General features: G+C 43.1%; 2 protein-coding genes across 2 annotated transcripts; one reads left to right on the forward strand and one right to left on the reverse strand.

Annotated features, from left to right (window-relative positions):
- Positions 1-592: 592 nt before the first annotated feature.
- On the reverse strand, positions 593-7930 carry septin10 (septin 10). The gene is made up of 10 exons (XM_070837754.1): positions 7793-7930; positions 6531-6645; positions 5840-6035; positions 5534-5720; positions 3644-3805; positions 2902-2998; positions 2337-2505; positions 2109-2241; positions 1343-1521; positions 593-1101 (listed from the first exon to the last, which is right to left on the reverse strand). Exons 1-10 carry the CDS (start codon positions 7820-7822, stop codon positions 1086-1088), a joined length of 1284 nt encoding a protein of 427 aa, XP_070693855.1. The 5' UTR covers positions 7823-7930; the 3' UTR covers positions 593-1085.
- Positions 7931-8840: 910 nt separating this feature from the next.
- Positions 8841-12011, forward strand: sowahca (sosondowah ankyrin repeat domain family Ca). The gene is made up of 4 exons (XM_070838665.1): positions 8841-9189; positions 9649-10016; positions 10601-10990; positions 11547-12011. Exons 1-4 carry the CDS (start codon positions 8841-8843, stop codon positions 12009-12011), a joined length of 1572 nt encoding a protein of 523 aa, XP_070694766.1.
- The last annotated feature ends 2244 nt before the right edge of the window (positions 12012-14255 follow it).

The raw sequence follows: 14255 nt of genomic DNA on the forward strand, positions 1-14255 counted from the left end.
GTGGATTTCCTGATTTTCCTATCTATGTCATCGACTAAGTATAGAACATGAAATTCTGCTGCCTATTTTATACCGTCTGACGATGTCAAAATGTAGCAAAACAAGCTGTTCGGCTGTGACGTGCTGCATCTGAAGCATTTAGCTGCATGTTCATACTGTAAGCGGTTGACATTAATGAAAGTGGAAAACGTAGGGAGAGCGATGGTCTGATGACGACGAGGGTGGTTTTTATTCCTCTTTTGCCCCACCACAATAAAATGGAATTTATGAAAACACTTTGGCACGAGTAAATTCCTCTACCAAATTAAAATAGTCTTATTTACAGTGCCTAAACTGATTTTATTTTCTTATGTCTAACTAAATATTAAGTCTTAAATTTAGTTCCAACATGTTGGCCGTGTTGGAGCGGTTATGGAAATTTTACTACAACAGGTCAGACCGCTGCTGTGAATTTTATGAAGGGACCTCTGACATTTACTTAAATACTGAGACCGAGATGTAAATCTCCTCATGAAGTCAAGCATGTTTGAAAGGGGCTTTAAAATAAATTACAAGCATGTCACAGATCTTCAGCAAAGGCATTACAAGACATTAAGGGTGCTCTTATTATTCACTAAAGATATGGCAGACAGACTGAATGTAACTGAAGAAGACCCTTTCTTGTGTATTGTTTGTACCTTTCATAGTTCGGCATTTAGTGAGGATTCTATGTGAAGATACGCTGAGGTGTCCCTCAGTCTGGGCAAAAGTAAAAAAAAGAAGAGGGTGGAATATGGAAAATAAATGCTTATAATATAAGCATATAATGCATATAAAAATGAAAGGATAAATATAAAATATTACACAGAGGTATAAAACCCACAAAGAAGATTAAAAATACCATCGACGAAGGTGTACACATGTTTCATGGGTACAGTCATTAAACTTTGGCATAAATCAAACTCACACTCTCACACACACTGCTGGTCCGTGTGGTGTTTTACTGGTTAGTGTTTGAGACTGGCCACAAAGGGCTGGAAAAGATGTGGGCAGAATGTCACTGGTTATGCTGGTCATACTGGAGTGTACTTCAGATCCCCGAGTCTTCACATGAAGCCGGAGCTGGAAGAGAGGGAATTCAGAGAGTTGAGAGTCAATCTGTTGCAGTGTAGACGCACTCAGTGCTCATCAGATTGTCTCCCCGCATCATTTTTAGCAGGAAGTATGAACGTGTCTTTATACTGTATATAAAAGTCTGACCTCATTGTCAACGTGTCACTGATGACTCAGAAAGTTGTGTAAACCTGTGGGTCCTGTGTATTTCCATCAAACATCGGCATTAGTTTTCAGAGGGGCCTCTTACTTCTTGCGGTCCTTGTCCTTCTTGCCGTTGGCGGTGAGGCTCTGGGCCTGCAGGAGCTGGGCGGCAGCTCGTCTCTTGCTGAAGGTACTCTGATCCTCCTCCAGGAGGCTCTTCTTGTCCTCCAGAGCTGCTTTCTCTTCTGCGTGGAGGCGCTTCAGCTGCTCAAAACGACCCTGGAGCTGAAACGAACACAACAGCAGAGTTGAGTTACAGAGATGGCGCCATTTTTGGAGGCCTCCATTTTGTTCGAGCAGAAGAGCAAAAACATTACAGACCTGCCTGCCTAGGTAGCACATTGAAACCTCCCATGTGACAATTTAAAGAGACTTTGCTCTCTCACAGTAGAAGCAAACTAGATGTAAAATTGTAAAAAGACCAACTTTCTCTGGGAGGAAAAAATTACTATTTTACTTACTAAGAGAAAATAATGAAACATTTATCATATTTGCAGAAAAAAATATAGTTAATAACCAACAGTTTTGTATGACATTTCACAGATTAACCAGAAAGTCTGTAAAATGTTATAAAGCTTTACAAAAGACAGTAGTTTTACTGTCCCCCTGCTTTCTTTTCTTAAAAAAAAAAAAAAAAACATAAGTTTTCCTAAGAGTGAAAACACAAAATAACTGATTTGCTGCTGAGTCAGCAGCTCACACCCCTGGGTATGCTTGTGCCTAGTGGCGGCTATTTTAACACACAACATATGCTGCTAATGAACAGTTCCATGGGGGTGAGTTGGTGTTTGCTCACTTGAGGGTCCACATACCTCCCTCTCAGCCTCCTTCAGCTCAGCCTCCTTCTCCTTCACCCGCTGCACAAATATCTGCCTCATCTCGTCCTCCCTCTTCTGCAGCTCCACAAGGAACTCCTGACGCTTGGCCTCGTAGGTCTGCTGCAAGCTGCACACACACACACACACACACACAGATACACGCGGGTCAGTTGTGCATTTTTCACCGTGTCCATGCCGGTGTTGATGATGTCAGTAGCTCACCTGACGGGTTTGCACTCGGGGTCTGTGTCTTTGAATCCCATCTCCTCCAGCTTGCAGCGTCTGTATAGCTCATAGTGGCGAGTGTGTGTCTGCTCTCTCAGATCCTCCATGTTTACACAGATCAGCATCTCCCTCAGCTTCACAAAGTCACAGTGATTCTCGTTCTCCACTGACACACGCATCAGCACATATGAGACAAATAAAAGCGGGTTAGCCTTCCAGCTGACATTAAACATTGTAAATTTTAGGTGTTTCCTCCAGATTTCCTCCAGATGTTTTTGTATCAGCCAATAAAAACCTTTGAGAAAGCATTAAGACCATGAGGAGACACTGAAACTCCCCGATGAAAGCAACAGTAATCGTATTTCTTTACTGCTAACTAACGGCTGATTTCAAACTTAAGCTACAGTGAATTGAACTCTTTGAGCCACAACAGTCATTTCTACAGGAAACACGAGTGATAATTCTTGTGAGACTAATAGATGACTAATGAATTAATCGTACAATTACCAGCAGGATCTTTACAAGCACAGTTACAAAACACACAAACAATGACCCATCTTACCTTGTACGACACCCCAGGGGTACTGACGAGCCTTCACCATCTTATTGCCAACGCTGACTTCCTCTGTGCTGCCAACTACAGCGAATGGCAAATGACCCTGCAGAAACACTTTATTTTATTATACCTTTAAAACACATAAACTGCAAGCAAAGACGGAGCTCCTACAACTAAAACTGAACCTGTTCTAGGCAGTTTTAAAAATGTGCAAAAGTTAAAGTATATTTATAGATATTTGTTGAGTCACAGCTGTTTATTCCCTCAGCATTGCTCCCTCACATATTCACACACTGCGTCTCCATGTTTGAAGTTATATTTATAAAACCTTGCTGATGGTGCAAAGAAATGCAAATTCAATTCTGAAAAATATAACTGCAATCCCCGGGGAATATGGTGTTAGACTGGGATGACTGACCTGAAAAACCCACACAGACAAACCGCACAACCTTTAAAACTGAGTTTTTGACTTAATATGCATTAATGTTAGAATATTACACTTGTCACTCAAGTGCACAGTACCTGACGGAGCAAAATGTTGGTACAGTGAGTCCTGATCACAGTGAAGTAAGACAGTAAGAACTAAAAACAATCTGACAGAGAAGCCACATCACGCTGTGACTGTCAGGAACATGTAGAAACACTTAAACAACACTTTGTATGAACTAGTTGTTTTCTAACATAACCCGACCCTGAGAAAGCACTCTAGTTCAAGGTGGTGTAAGAGTGTGTGTGTGTGTGTCCTTACATTCATTGTAGTGTTGACCTTAGCTACGGTCTCATCATCCAGGGGGAACTGGTAGATCTGGACGCCGTTGCTGACCAGCTCGCTCATGATTTTGATCTTGAACTTGTGCAGCTCGCTCTTGCTGATGGTGTCAGCTTTGGCGATCACTGGGATGATGTTTACCTACAGCCAGATGGGAAACATGTTCATGTGCATGGACAAAATAAGGGATTCTTCCTCCTCGGCAGACTTTTTAAATATAAACAGAAGTATTTCAGACTTCAGAGAAACATTAGGCCCTTCATGACATCTGTATGCATGAAGTAACATAACTTCTGAAACTACAAATTAAATGAGAAAAAGATCCAACAGGATGATGAATGTTTCGGGACATTACATATGTTAAAACTCGCATATATTCTCATATTTTTCCATCAGACTGCTGTGACATTAGCCTAATACCACTGAAGAATATACCACGGTGGCCAGAGGAAACCTAGATAATCATATTTCAAATATCTACTAGAGGTAGGAGTTTTAAGTGGCTTAATCTGGTTTTAAAATGGTGCCAGAGCAGCAAGGTGCAAGACAGGGAGAACACTGGGTTTCCTCCTCATAGCTCAAAGAAAAAACTACATTTATTACATCTTATTGCCGTCTAGGATAATTTCCCATAAGATATAACTCATGGTCATCAATTCCACCAATACAAAAAAGATAGATAATAACAAGGTCTAATTCACTTTACCTGTGTGTTGTGCTGGTAATTAGATTTCTTGTGTATTTTAATGTAATTTTGACCTCTCAGAGCTGCTCCCTGATGCTACAGACATCTAGTAACTGAGCTAAAACAGGCTCATCTCACTGATCAGGATGCCATGAAGCGGCATGTACACACATTAGCCCGACTCTGGCAAAGTACAAACAACAGTTCCACAAAAACACTAACTCTTCTAACAATATTTATTTTCATTACTTTATCTAAAATGCTTGTTCAAACTGATTTTAGATAAGTGATATATAAACCACGTTTGCTGATGTTATTTCTGGCCCAACAGCCTGCTCTGCTGTCTCAGCCGTCCCACATTCCTCTCCTGCCTGTCTGTCCGTCATCTTGTTGTAGCAAAAAGAGGCTTGGAATGAGTTGTTGTCACTAGACAAGCTTCTGGGCCAGACCACACACACACCCATCCACAGACACACACACACAGACAGACACACACAGACACACACACACACACACAGATCCCAGCAGAAAAAACAAAACAATGCTAGGAGATCTGTTCCAACAGCTGTCTGAGTGACTGACTGTCTTTCTGTCAGTGCTTCGACTCAACAAATGGTTCTTTCTGTGTGTATCTGTACAGTGACACAAAAGGACAACTCGAGTGTGTGTGTGCGTGTGCGTGAGGTGATTACGGCATTCCACTGCTTTTTCTACTCCATTCAAACACAAATCCAGGGTTACTGACACTCCAGGGCAGTGAAATCCCACAAACACACAAAAAACACAAACTTTCTACACACAGAGAGCATGGGAAAGTTTCTGGCCACTTCAAGACTGAAGGGAGGGGTTTAGCCAGTTGGATAGCGAAGCTCTCCCAACAGTCATTTACAAAAACACTAGAAACAACGGCAGCGCCTATCTCCAATACAGCACATCCCATTATCACGGACATGCTGTACACGCAGTTTAGTCAGTTCTCATGTAATGTTCACATGCGATTCTTCAGTGTCGTGTTTCTATTGATAAATAAAGCTCTTTTGCATGTTGGCATGTCCTCTACACAGTACACAGAAAGAACTGATTGGTCCATTTTAAGATACCCATGTCAAGTCCAAGAACTGCAGACACATTTTAGGTCAATGCACCGACACAGACACAGACACAGACAGTGACCCTTCTCCTACCTTGCTGTCTAGTTTCTTCATGGTGACCAGGTCCAGGGATTTGAGTGAATGGCCTGAGGGGGAGATGAAGTAAAGGCAGGCATGGACTCGCGAGTCGTGGTAGTTGTGAAGAGAGCGCTTGATTTTCAGCTCCTCCTGCAGATAACTCTCAAACTGCCTGTCGATGTAGTCGACCACCGGCTGATAGCTACAGGGCAGACATGGTGAGCTGATTAGAAATGTAATTTGATAAAATGATATTTAACTAAACGTTCATTCTTAATCACGTTCACTCTCTCATCGTCAACCAAACTCTCGTCTTCCCACCTCTCTTGTTTGTTCATTTGGTCTCCAAAGCCCACAGTGTTCACCACAGTAAGGCGTAGTCTGACGTTACTCTCCTGCAAATCATAGGTTTGAGCCCGCAACTTCACCTGAGGCTCAAAGTGGGAGGACTCAAAGTTCTCAAAGTTGGTATTGAAAAGGGTGTCCATCAGGGTAGACTTGCCGATACCGGTTTCACCTGGAGCCAGAAAAGATGGAGCACAAGTTTTAGTTGATTAGTTTAGTGTAGTTGAATTTCATGGTTGAGATCTATCTTAGTGATGCGAGTATCAGTGCCTGGCACTGCCAAAACAAACTGCTTTCAGTACTAAGTATAAAATCATTAATGAAACCTCATTTTTGTGTGTGTGTGTGCTGGTCGAGAAATTTGAACCAACAGCATCCTTTGACCCCTTGTCTACCCTAAAACTTAGACTAATACTCTATTACTAGAATCAAGTCCTGCCATAGAGATCAACATGCACTCCAGCTAAATATTATGGAAAAAAGGAGCCATAACATCAGACTTGACACTTAATTGTGGCGTTCAGGTAAGGCAATCTGTGTGTGTGTGTGTGTGTGTGTATGCATGCATGTACATGAGTGAAGAGTAGTGGCATCCTGTGTAGATCTGTGTTTCAGTGAGGGTGTGTGTTGTGTAGTTATAGTTGTATCTGTGTGTGTAAAAAGGTACCGATGCAGAGGATATTGAAGCAGAAGCCCTGACAGATAGACTTGTTGACGAGCTGATCTGGGAGGCTGTCAAAGCCCACATGGCCTGCCAGGGACAGGGGCCGCACTCCTTTATCCTGAGAAAGAAATCACACATTGCAGACAGATCAGTCTCAGCAAGATGCAGCCATTTTCTCCTAAAATATGAACACTGATCCTCCAGGACTGTGGGATTATTTCAGCAGCAAAAGTGATGGATCAACTTTTAGAAACTGGTCACTAGCCACACATGATCCTCCAGCATCGACAAACAACAAACTGAACATTCACATATCAGTGGTCTAGGCACCTGTGATACTGTTACACTATTACAGCACCCTTAATGTGATGGAACAAGCACATCTTTGTGATTTTATAGTATTACACTTAACAAGTGGCTCTAATTACACAGACCTAAAAACTTCCTCTTACAGTTAGTATCATCTGTATCTCAGTCAAGTCTCATCTCAGTCACTTTTTAAATATTTCTTTGAATGTGGAAGCTACAAAGCACTTTATAAAGTGTCTTCCTCAAACTGTGCTCCCCTGTCGTCCTCCTCTGATCTGCCCCTGTCTGAACTTGTATTCAGAAACACGGTCAGCGGACTAACATTGACCCAGTTTGCTGACGTTAAGGACGTTCATCGATGTTGTTTATGTGTGGAGACACTAAACGTTCACGTAAGTTTCGAGCACGCCTTGATTTCTGGCCTGATGGCATCGACGTGAACGCCAGATTTCATTCAAAAATGTAGCTTCCTTCACAGCCAGCCGAGCCCAGCCACACACCTTAGCAATAAAACACGAGTAACTTCAGCAAAGTTGTTTAGTGACTTTGGCGCAGGTGTGTTTAATCGTACCGAAAACAACTACTTTCATTAACTTTTGATTGTTGAATGTCTGATGCTAGCGTAACGTTAAAGTAGTGTTAGCCTGCTAACGTTAGCCCCCTCCGCAGTGGATCTCGGTGAAAGATGTAACTAATGTTAACATGGATTCCCTGATGAAAAGTTGAAAACTGAGGTTGAAAAGTCCCGCTTGGTGATCTGGACCTGTGTCGAAGTGAAAATGAGGCGTGTTTTGATGTTTTGTGTGAGTTACGTTATTTTCTTCAGTAACTTCAAAGACGCAAAGTTGTCGCGGGCTAGCGGCAACAGTAGCTAACTTAGTGATAGCCTCGGACACTCCCTGCTCCACTGTCAAGAACACTGTCACTTATCAACCACAAAGAAGGAAAATACTAACCGGTTGCCGAGCAACATCTGAAGAAGCCATAGCTTTAGCCAGAAATTTATATCCAAGATAGATTTGGAAATAATACAAAAAAAACTGACTAAAACTCGACTTTTTGGAGCCGTGATCAGGACCGCCTCACAGCGTCTACCGTCGACAACTGGACAGACCGGGCTACTCAAAACGAGATAGGAATGAGGGGAAATCTATAGATTGTAAATTTGTTTTAAAACTAAAATACCATAAATTAGGGCTACATCGCACAAAATATCTAATATTGAATGTTTTTTAGGAGTGAATTGCGCTTCAAATGTAGAAAGTCTGGTCAAACCGTGTTATATTACTGTACGAATACACCGAGCTCCCCTTCTTTGAAACATGGTACAGCGCAACTTAATTTCCCTTATCGCTTCCATGGTATTTTGTGGACTGTCAGAAAAATTGTAAAGCCAACTTTAACATCCTCATTCATCAGGTTCCCCGTGCTGATGTTTATACCTGATTTCATATATGAGTAATTTTAAAATAGATTAGTTGGCCTGCTTAGTTAGTTTAAAAAATCTACAGATTTAACTGTAGTTGCCTTGGACTTTGGCGCATTTGCTCTAAATGTGTTGACCATATACAGTCTATGGTGTTGAACAACAAGACTGCCAAGACAACAGATTTTAGTCAACTATTTCATATCTGAATCATTTAGCCATCCAGTACATTACGGCTCAGTAGACACTTAAAATGAAACTCCATTCTCAAATCAGAGTTTTTACAACGTGATCGATGTTTACTAGTTATTGGAGGCCGACTTTACGAGGAGCACTAGAACGCAGCATGCTCTGTGCAGCGCTGGGCCTTTTGCGCTGCTGCTTCAGCCACTTGCGACCCCTATCTGCCGGAGCTCGGCACTCCCAATGGAGGAGAGGAGGAGGCTGGTGCAGAAGATGCTGTCATCCGCTGTCAAAGAGCTCCGTGAGTGACAGTAGCGTAAACATGGAGTCATTTTAAAGCGTTCCCGTGTAACTTATTTCGCCATCTGTGCGCTCTGTTTGGGCCGTTCGGGATGATGATGGCGTCCCAGTGCACGGAGCAAGCCGTGCAGGAGTTCCTGATGGAGAGAGGAGGGAGGGTCCAACAGATGGAGCTGATCGATCATTTCCTATCAATTTGGGAGAAGAATGACCAGTCGAAGGAGGCAGCGGACCGCGAGGTGCTGAAACGCGTCGTGGACAGCGTGGGTTTCGTGAAGGTGGAAAACGGCGTGAAATTTGTGTGTTTAAATAGTGAAGGCAGCGCGGAGTCGATGATGCGTACGGACACAGACGGCCACGATCACGCGGAGTGCAATGGTAATATCCAGGAGACAGTGGACAACAACTGTGTCAATGGCAACCCTGAAAACGGAGAACAAACAGGTGAGGGATCTTTGCTGGTTTCATCCCATCTGATTTCTTAATCCATCAGTTGCTTATTTAAATATTTGACACATATTTCGTTATCTATCATGTGTGCATATTCTTTTCATCAGTAACGTTGTGTCTACTTATTAATTTATTTCCTCTTAAACTGCAATGTCTCGCATTGGCTCTTTGAACAGCCACAACATAAACAATATCATTGTTTTTGAAGGCCAACACCTTCCTGCATAAGACTGAAATTGTCCAATGAGCAGCACCTTATTTTCACCTTTGTGTTGCTCAAAAAAAATCACCAAAAGTCCACAATAATTCAGGATGATAACAAAAGAGAGGATAACAAGACTAACCTTGTTCACACCTGTGGGGATTACAGTGAAAATGTTGTTTTGGATTAGAAACATCACACAGTGTCAGAGCTGGATGACAGTGACAAACAAACCTGTCCAATGTCCACAGGAGCATCCAGCCTGGACAATGGAAAACAGTCAAATGACAACGAGCAAGCCGCAGCCTCCTCCCAGAATAATAAGACCAACACATCGACTCCTACCTCTGGAGGGGAGGTGAAGCTGAGGGAGAGGAGGAGGCGGGAGTCAGCCCCAGTCATTGGGGTGCCAGATCTGGAGCAGGCTCCGCCTGCAGGGTCCCATAACCACCAGGTGAGAGGGGCACGCAGGGTGTCCAAAGGGTCCCAGCGGGCCATGCTGATCAGCTGCCTATCTGAAGACAGTGCCTTGGAGGGGCTGGACCCTGTTGGAGATATCAACACACCCAAGGGAAGTCGCAGGAACTTCATAGAGCTGATGATGAGTAGTTCTCCTCAGGTAGGTGACTTTAGTTACTCTGGCTGGGAAAAAAATAATAAGAGGTAAAGTAGATAATTATCATGTCAGAATCTTAATTTGTGCTTCACAAAGCTCTCTGCAGGATATAGCAGTTGAAACAAAGGAGTAACAGTGTAAGTTAAATGGGTTTTTCAGTTGATTTTTACATTAAAAATCCCATTTAACTTAGATTTTCTTAGGTTTCAGATGTTTTGAATCATGTTATATCATCATGTTTATATCGTTCACACTTAAAGTGGAGACGTTTCACCTTTGGGTGTGCTCCAAAGCCTGTAAGGCACACAGCTGTTTATAAGAAATTAGGCAGTGTAACTGGCAGCGTGGCCGAGAGCACAGCCTTTGTTAAGCTGCTGGGAAAAAAACATTTGGGGTGTGACTACAGATGCAATATTCATGATGTGTGACTCCACGGCAACAGTGATGTCATCTATCTTGCCTTAACTCTTTGTCAGGTTAGCAACAAAAAAAACATTTCTTTATATTGCCATAAAGCATTCTGCAGCAACACAGAGTTAAATAACTACTGTGTTAAATAATGTATCTTTCATTCTTCCCTTTTGCAGGTTCGGAGGTCCCTGATCAACCGTGGCTCACGCCTCCGGGACTCAGTGAGGAGCGACGGAGACTCGGCATCGCTCCTGTCCTCAGCCACTGATGAGGATTGTGCCTCAGTGACGCTGGACCCGCTGGAACATGAGTGGATGCTGTGCGCCTCAGACGGCCTGTGGGAAAGCCTGCAGCCCCTGCTGACTGTGGAGCCCAGCCTGGTGGCCAAGAGAGACTTTGTGACCGGCTTTACCTGCCTCCACTGGGCGGCCAAGCAGGGCAAAGCTGAGCTGCTCTCCCAGCTGCTGGCCTTCGCCAAGGAGAACGCTACACCCGTGAATGTAAACGTGAGATCAAGTGCTGGATACACACCGCTCCACCTGGCAGCCATGCATGGACACTCACAGGTGGGTTGCGTAGACGGTGGTGGTTATCGGGGTGTCTTGTGTTACGCTGGCTCAGTGAAGCAGCGAATTAGTGTGTACGCTCTGTCTGCTCCATCTAGAATCATCAAAATCCCTCTTCAAAACAGAATTATCTGGAACAAGAATGAGTATAATAGCTTTTCTTCCATTGAATGTATGTTTTCTAAAAAGGACACTCCAACAACCTTCACTAACTTCAATGCAGTGGCTCCTTAAATGGGATGTTTTGGGGTGCATGTTGTGTCTGCTGTGTGCTTCGGGCTCCAAAAAGGAATGACTACATCTATAGAGAAACTTAAATATCATGCCTAGGTGTGGATTCAACGGGAAAATGTGCAGGCTGTACTGTGGTCATAGGAAAATATGGCTAAAGAGAAAACTTTTTCCTGACATTCACTTTAAAAGCAAGACAACACACTGGCAGCAGAGAAGACGACTTAATATCCTAATGCTTGATTATTGATGAGTTTCATATGATATAGTGTATCAAGATTTCAGTGTCTGAGTTTTCCCTAAGCTGTATCTCACGTGCTGACAGGTGGTTCGCGTGTTGCTGTCAGACTGGGAGGCCGACCCCGAGGCTCGAGACTATAGTGGGAGACGAGCCATCCAGTACCTGCCCCCACCGCTGGCCGCTAACCTGCAGGAGGAGGGAGTAGTCACCTCACCGGGAGCTGAGTCAGACCACGAAAACGCTAACAGCAGCAGTGGCGGAGGGCGAGGCTGGCGGTTTCCCAGAGTCCTCCAGGGCAACCTGAACCCGCTGCGGCTCCTGAACCCACCCGCCGAGTCAGCAGAGGAGGGGGTCGTGACTGGGAGGACCAAGGGGGGGATGCAGAGGAAGTCGTCTCTGAGCCGTCTGAACGCCCGGCTGCATCGAGGGCGCCACCGGGCGCAGATCATCCACAGCGCCTCCTTCAGGGACACTGGGGAGGTGGGAAGAGGAGAGGAGCTCCCCAGCAGTCCCCTCCGAGCCCGACCTCTGTCCAACCTGTTCGGATGAAGTAACACAACTCTGAACCAGCAATATAGAGATATAAACCAGTTTCACATGTTTAGAGTGACAAAACACAGTTTACTCACCTTTATAAGCTGACAGGTCAGACGTTTTTATGACCAAAATTAATAGTACACATCCTAATATATACAGTGTCAAGCTGGTTTGTTTTTAAAGTTTTATTATTACAGGATTTTAAATGAATAAATCACAAATGTATGTTTGTCTAAGAATATAACTTTTTTTGTTCCTATTGCAGTTGTTAGGCTTATGTTGATCCCTGAGGGCAGGACACAGTTCATGTAGCATTTTATTTGCCACAACAGTTCATTGGGTTTAAAGTGAGCGAATGCGCCGTGAGTTACTTAAAACAGTTTTTTTGCATTGGTGGGTTTTCTATAATGTTTTTAGGCTCTGTTTTAGAGCAGGTAGCTTTTAGTTTAATACGTACATGCAAAAGCAGCAGGCAGGACTGGATCAGGCTTTCACTTTAGTTTTGGCTCACAGCGGTGAGGGATTTGAACACAACACTTAGGTTTGATCCCACAAAGTTATCTAGAAGCTTGTTTTTTGTTTTGTTTGCAGAGTAAAATAATATATTCATAGAACTAATTTTCTATATTTCGACCTCCTTTGATTGGATGGTGCTGATTGTTTTGGTACATTTCTGTAATGTGAATGAATCTTTTTACTTTGAAGGGACAGATTTCAGTGTTGAAACTGTTGTAGCCACATAACAACCATGTACAGCCGTCACGTTTGCACTTGTCACTTTGAAGATAGTTAGTGAATATGGGAGGAAACCGCTCAAACTAAAACCATGCAAGCTGTTATTGGTCCCGAGTTGATAATGTAAACACACTATAAGAAGGTGATCAAACTGTTACACCTTTAGATGTATAAAGCACTCTATGTATATAGAAGTACAAATGAGACTATATATTTTTTTCCTATACCTTTCACTTCTGTTGATCAAGAGTTGAAAAGACAGTTAAGTGTTTTTCAAAATTACACAGACGGAAGGATATTTCCAGGCTGCCGTGGCTTTAGTCTGATCCAAGTTCCTTTGTAAAGACACTGATCAGTTACACAGTAGGACTGTTTCACAGGGTGCAGCACAATAATGTACCTCAAATCTGTTTCACTGCTTCACTCATTGTTACACTGCGTCTTTGTGGGGGATTTTAAGCGGCTTCAAATGGCATCTTTTGTCTGAGAGAACAATTCTAAGGAATGACACAGATTAACAATTTCATGCAGAACTGGCTCAACATTTAATCTAGTGAAAAGTTTAAGCTATTCAGGTTAAGTTCTTCACATAGACCAATGACGTGGCCCTGATTAGTTGTAATTAAACAGATTCATTTTGCCTCATCACTCTGATTTTGCATATACACAATCGTTTGCTCGTTAATTGTCATCATCCGTGGATAGTAACGAGTCTAGGCCAGAACATGCTGTATGTTGAGCTGAGCTGACTTTTTGACTGTTTTCCCAAATATGTGAACCTTACTTAAATCTGTTTACTGAGTCAGTGAGACACCCTAGATTTCATGAATGTTCCCTCAGTATTTTGTAGCATTTGTACTCAATCCATAGGGCTTCATGTAATTGTGTGGTCTTTTGAGGTAGACATGTATTGTACAAGCCTCCTTTTGAAATCACTTTTTTCAGATGCATGAATAGAGGAAATGTAAACGCTGTGCACTGTTAATTGTGTCCGTGAGTCCTTGTTTCCGTCTTCCTTGTGAATTACTGTGAAGTTATTATGTGGTGAATACACTGTTTCTGAGCCACAGTCGTCTTTCTCGCCACGTCTCATCTTTGAATATGAAATAAAGCAATAATGGTTTGCATAAAACTGAAGTCAGTGCTCAGTTAGCATTGTGCTACTAACTGTGTTTTTACAACCATCCAAGCATATAGACATACAGAATACGTAGGATTGGCGGCGAGGATTACACACATGATGGTCATAATCTATACAGTCATGAATACTAGAGTCAGATTCAACCAGAATGGACCAAAGCTCCAAATGAAGCAGGGTTTTTTTGTTTGCCAGTCCATGCTGACACCAAGTGATTGTCCTTGTCTGGTGGTGCTGAATAATTGATGGTCTGAGGACCCCCTGTGCCAGCTTTGGTCCAGCATTTACAGTATATCCACAGCTTCCTGTCCACAGGCTGCCCGTGTAACACTGCACCCAATACATTCACAGCCGGTCCTCATTCTGCACCTGTTACGTGTGTA

Source organism: Pempheris klunzingeri, chromosome 10 (genome assembly GCF_042242105.1).
Source record: "Pempheris klunzingeri isolate RE-2024b chromosome 10, fPemKlu1.hap1, whole genome shotgun sequence".
Classification (NCBI taxonomy): Eukaryota; Metazoa; Chordata; class Actinopteri; order Acropomatiformes; family Pempheridae; genus Pempheris; species Pempheris klunzingeri.

Coding starts and splice junctions, on each gene's coding strand:
- septin10 (XM_070837754.1), bottom strand. CDS start 7,822: ATGGCTTCTTCAGATGTTGCTCGGCAACCG. Junction 6,646..7,792: donor CAGATGTTGCTCGGCAACCG/GTTAGTATTTTC, acceptor TTTCTTTCTCAG/GATAAAGGAGTGCGGCCCCT. Junction 3,806..5,533: donor TGAAGAAACTAGACAGCAAG/GTAGGAGAAGGG, acceptor ATCTGGCTGTAG/GTAAACATCATCCCAGTGAT.
- sowahca (XM_070838665.1), top strand. CDS start 8,841: ATGATGGCGTCCCAGTGCACGGAGCAAGCCGTGCAGGAGTTCCTGATG. Junction 10,017..10,600: donor TGATGAGTAGTTCTCCTCAG/GTAGGTGACTTT, acceptor TCCCTTTTGCAG/GTTCGGAGGTCCCTGATCAA. Junction 10,991..11,546: donor CCATGCATGGACACTCACAG/GTGGGTTGCGTA, acceptor ACGTGCTGACAG/GTGGTTCGCGTGTTGCTGTC.